This window comes from Patella vulgata, chromosome 7 (assembly GCF_932274485.2).
Source record: "Patella vulgata chromosome 7, xgPatVulg1.2, whole genome shotgun sequence".
NCBI lineage: Eukaryota > Metazoa > Mollusca > Gastropoda > Patellidae > Patella > Patella vulgata.
Window position 1 is genome coordinate 21,422,381 of NC_065885.2, and position 5,489 is coordinate 21,427,869.

Here is a 5,489-nt window from a genome sequence, read left to right on the forward strand (position 1 = left end):
TCTGGAAGCAATCTACAGAAATTGTTCAAATTCGACGGCTTTTTTCGTTTTACTAATTCAAATAATGCATATAAATTTCATACAGATCGGATGATAACTTTTGTTGTTCGAAAGTTTACAAAGTTCAACAAAGTAAATCAAGGGCCATAACTCTAGACGTTATTGATGGAAATTGCTGACATTAATAGGCTTGTTCTTCTTCATTTCACTAATTTAGGTGATAACTGAAACTCAATAGGCTTTTTCGTTTTACTAATTTAAATGATACATATAAATGTCATACAGATCGGATAACTTTTGTCATTAGAGCATTTACAAGGTACAACAAAGTGAAACAAGGGCCATAACTCACGGCGTAATTAACGGAAATTGCTGAAATTCAATAGGCTTCTTCATTTCACTAATTTAAATGATGCATATCAATTTCAAACAGATCGGATGATAACTGTTGTCATTAGAGCATTCACAACATTCAACAAAGTGAAACAAGGGCCATAACTCACGGCGTAATTAACGGAAATTGCTGAAATTCAATAGGCTTCTTCATTTCACTAATTTAAATGATGCATATAAATTTCATACAGATCGGTTGATAACTTTTGTCGTTATAGTGTTCACAAGGTGCAACAAAGTGAAACAAGGGCCATAACTCCAGAAGAAATTAACAGAAGTTATTGAAATTAAATAGGCTTCTTCATCTCACTAATACAAACAACATATATTAATTTCAAAACAATCGGTTGATAAATGTAGTCTGTAGAGTGTTCACAAGAAATTGTGGAGGATGAACGGACGGACGGACGGGCGGGGGCGACGGCAATATACGACCACATTTCCATGTGGGAGTATAACAATAAAAGAGCCAAATCAGCTGATTCAAAAGTTTATAAATATATCCATTCACTTGATTTAATATGTTTCTTTTTTGCAATGTCTATTTTCTGTCTTGTCCGCAGGTTTATCTTGTACTACTTGTAGATTTTTGTTTTGCGTGTAGTGTGGTCCCTCTGCACTTGCTAATAGAATGCATAATTTATGGCTAAATACTCTACTGTGCAATATGCAATATCTATCATCCCATGTCAACACTAATCAATAAATCACACCTTATAATGCACATTTAAAACCAGTAAATCATAGAGAATTAAGATATCTCATGATGTATAGCTACATGTAGATAATAAATACCAGAAGCACTTCAACAATATTTTTAATACACAGTTTTGGTTATAATTTAGCACTTTATAATACTGTTAGTACATGTATGTATATTCAATATATAGATTATTACACTTTACATAACATGTACATTTACTTATATTGCAAATTATCATATTTATGGCATCAATTTATCATAATTATGTAAAACCTGATCAGATCAACAGAGAATGAATTATTTAATTGAAAAGCGTACATTGTGCTTTTAAAAGCATATATATGACAAGTCTAATGAAAATAAAGAAGATGGGCTGTTTCTAATTTTATAGAATATGAATACAGCTACTCGAAATGGTGAATCAACTTTTAGAAGCCAGCAATACTACCAGAACTATCAATACCATGGCCACATGTGTAATCAAATTTAACTAATTTGTGGAGAAGGTGGTCTATGTAAAATCAATTCACATGTTCACCGGTAAAAGAACTCTCCTATTATTTCATATCACATTCCAATTTCCATTAAATATTTAGATATATTTATTATATTGATATAGTCAATCCATTTAAAATAAACCATACAGTATCATTTATGAACTAAAACCCTATACTGTCAATCATTAATCCACCTTAGCTAATATTATTGCCATTCGACTTGGTATATAAACAAAGGTATGGTGAGCTCTATCATGCCATGGTTCATTGAATGTCAGAAACTCGGTACTATGATCCAATCTTTTGTGACCTCCATATTCTTCGGAATCACTATCCAAGACAATTTTATATTTACCAGGAATGTTCACTCCTATTTTATAGTCAGTAAAACTTTGAGATGGATGGAAGTTGAAAATGAAAATCAACTTGTTTGCTCTCTCAAACACAACAACTTTATCCCCTTGGTGTTTACAGCTCACATAATTCTGAGGGTGAGCCAACCAGCCATATTGCTCCTCCAAATGCATCATTCCTCTGTCAAAATTATTTAAGAATTTGTATTTCAAGTTTTCGTCATCAACAAGGTTAAACTGACGTCTGCAGTAATGGAAGCTTTCATTATTTCCTACCCGGGGGAAATCCAGCCATTCAGGATGACCAAATTCATTGCCAATGAAATTAAGATAGCCCTCTCCTCCTAAGCCAATTGTAATTAATCGCAGCATTTTATGTAAAGCCATTCCTCTATCTATTACGATGTTATCGCCTGCTAACAGTGACATGTGGGTGTACATATCCTTATCCATCAACCAAAATGCAAGAGTTTTGTCCCCGACAAGAGCCTGATCATGACTTTCAGTGTAGGCAATACATTTCTCTCCATAACGTCTATTTGTCAAAGTATGTATTATCTTTGCCATATTCCAATTATCATCTGTCTCTTCCTTCAAGAGTTTAATCCACATATCTGGTAGACCCATAGCCAACCGGTAATCAAAACCATTACCTCCTTCACTGATTGGACGACACAAGGCGGGCATCCCTGATACTTCTTCTGCGATAGTAATAACCGATGGATAAGATGACTGTAGAAAATAATTTGCAACAGTTAGATAACACAAAGATTCAGTATCTGTATTCAACCCAAAATATTCATTGTAATCGCCCGTAAATCCATGACCCATACCATGTGTATGATAAATCATAGATGTAACGCCATCAAAACGAAATCCATCAAACTGATAAATGTCCATCCACCATCTTAGATTTGATAACAGGAATCGTAAAACTTCCCACTCTGTATAATTGAATAATCTGGAATCCCACAGATTATGAGTTCCACGCCCTCCACCATGAAAGAAGCAGGAATCGGTACCATCAAATTGATTCAATCCATCGACAACGTTTTTTGAGGCGTGACTATGAACGACATCCAGTAACACGACAAGGCCACTAGCATGTGCAGTATCAACCAATTCCTTCAAATCCTCTGGACTACCATAGCGACTTGAAGCTGCGAAAAAACTTGTAATTTGATACCCAAAACTGGCATAGTAAGCATGTTCCATAATGGCCATCAGTTGAATAGCATTATAACCAAGATTTTTAATTCTAGGAATTACATTTTGAGTAAACTCTTTATAAGTTGCTACTTTTCCCTCCCACGAAGCAATACCAACATGACATTCATATATTCTAAGACAGGATGGCTTAGAGGGTCTTGGATGTTTGAATTTATAAATTTGGTCAGCCGGGGGATCCCAGAATAATTGTTCATAAATGGGAACATCTTTAGGGCGATTGACATGCACAGCCCACGGACAAATTCTCTCCACCAAATCTCCAGACTTTGTTCTAATGCACAATTTTAATTTGGTGCAGTGTTTTATTGGACAGGATCCATCAGAATTTGCTGGAATGGTCAACTTCCATTTTCCAAAATCTAATCTCTCGAAGCTGTATCTCTCTTCAATTTTCCAATCATTGAATTCTCCTTTCAAATAGATACCATCTGCCCCTGGTGCCCACTCGACACAACTAATACTGTTGTCTGCCAAGCGATGTACGCCATAAATTTTATAACCTTCTGCAAAGTTTTGTAAACTTCCTTCGGTCGTTTCAATTCTCTTTACAAGATCTTTAAAGCACCCATAACGTCTGCGTATTTCACGTTCATGTGTTGTTAGATAGCCGTCTATTTTGAACAAATTCTGGATTTCCGGAACTTCAATTTTCATGGCATCTCCAGAATCCATGATATCGGTGTAAGAAATACACCTATTCACCAAAAAATAAAGCTTATCTTTGAAGACACCAGATCAACATCCGAAACAATCCATTTGACACGAGTTTACCAGCATACGTGCAATATAAGGTCAAGGACAACTTTACACGCAAGGTCGAGTACATGACCGGACAAAAAATGAAAAGTATGGAAGCCAAATCGTGTACATAACATAAAATGATTTTAATATGCGTTAAAACCTTCTGGAGCAATAAAGTCCGCCTGGATCGAAAACATATAAAAATTCAGTGTTTTAAATACTGAAGTTAAAGGCTCAATACCACTCTTGTTGTAACTGAATAATATGTCCCAATCTTTATTCTGGTCAACAAATTGTACTATTTTAGAATATTTCAATTAATTGATGATACAAATTTCATCTTAACACACCTTATTTAAAAATTTTGAAAAATTCAACATAATGGTTTGAAACGTCTAACGTAAACCTTTTCAAATGAAACTTCGATTTAAAAATATTTTCGAACCCTCTGGACAAGTAAAATAGGATGTAATGGATAATTTACACAACAGGTAGGACACTTAAACATCTAGTACTTAGATAAAGATATTTTTTATTTTCTGGGGCTTTCAAGCCAGCAAGAGTGTTATTGTCCCTTTAAAAGCCTGATCACGTCCACCAAAAAACAATGTCTAATTTATAGGCTATCAATCTTGTCAAAATCACAAAATAGAAAAGGGGTAGGCCTACAGTAATCTGATAATAAAAGCATACATTAAAGGGGCACATTTTTGATCTTGTGTAATTATCGGCGGGGTCACAGATTGTCAACATTTTATATAATTTCATTTGCGGACCCCCCCCCCCCCCCCAACCCAAATATATATTTCACGACTACGCCCTGGCGACACGCATTTCTCAATGAGTTGACATGTAGCTCGGGTTACTCACAGGACTGTAGCTCTTTAGCAGATTGAGATCTAAGGGTGGTTTCTTAATTAGAGGTGTCATTATGTCTTGCTTTAGGGCCAATCGGGGCACTTGAAAAGACATCGTCTAGAAATGACTTGTTGAAACAATTTAAAGGATTGGTAGAAAAGCACACAGGTTGTCTTTTAGAATCCATGGTGGATTTCGTCTTGGTTTTAAGCACCACAGTTTTAAGTTCCTCTAAGCTGTGTGGTGTAAATTCTGCAGATGTAGAGTAGGAACATTGTAAGGACACTTGGTTTGGTAAATAAGTGGGGTCTTTGTGAAGGAAGATGTCATCTCTAATTTGCACACTATTTTGATTTTATGTATATTTCTCCTGACTTTCGTGGTATCCTGAATTGTATCACAGAACCAGCTAGAGTTTTTCAAGTTGTGCAACTATTCTCCGTGTCGTCTTGGGGGAATGGACCATGTAATAACTTTAAAGGTTTACAAATTTGATGCACCCGTTTACCGGCAACGTCAAATGTGTCGCAATTTCAAAGTTAGGCAGTTTTGTATAAGATTGCATTTTTCTCGAGAACCACTGAACCGATTTCGTTCATTTATTTAATGACTTTAAAAGAAATCATTGCAGCCAGATCAGATCATAAGCCAAATATGAAACCGTAGAAGAGAATTCTCTTTATATGTATACGGTATAGGTCCCATGTCGGCCGT

General features: G+C 35.5%; 1 protein-coding gene across 1 annotated transcript; it reads right to left on the reverse strand.

The window, feature by feature from the left end:
* Positions 1 to 1,194: 1,194 nt before the first annotated feature.
* Positions 1,195 to 3,984, reverse strand: LOC126827657 (1,4-alpha-glucan-branching enzyme). Its single transcript, XM_050557102.2, has one exon. The coding sequence runs from the start codon at positions 3,846 to 3,848 to the stop codon at positions 1,779 to 1,781; it is 2,070 nt and encodes a 689-aa protein (XP_050413059.1). The 5' UTR covers positions 3,849 to 3,984; the 3' UTR covers positions 1,195 to 1,778.
* Positions 3,985 to 5,489: the final 1,505 nt, after the last annotated feature.

Coding starts and splice junctions, on each gene's coding strand:
- LOC126827657 (XM_050557102.2), bottom strand. CDS start 3,848: ATGGATTCTGGAGATGCCATGAAAATTGAAGTTCCGGAAATCCAGAAT.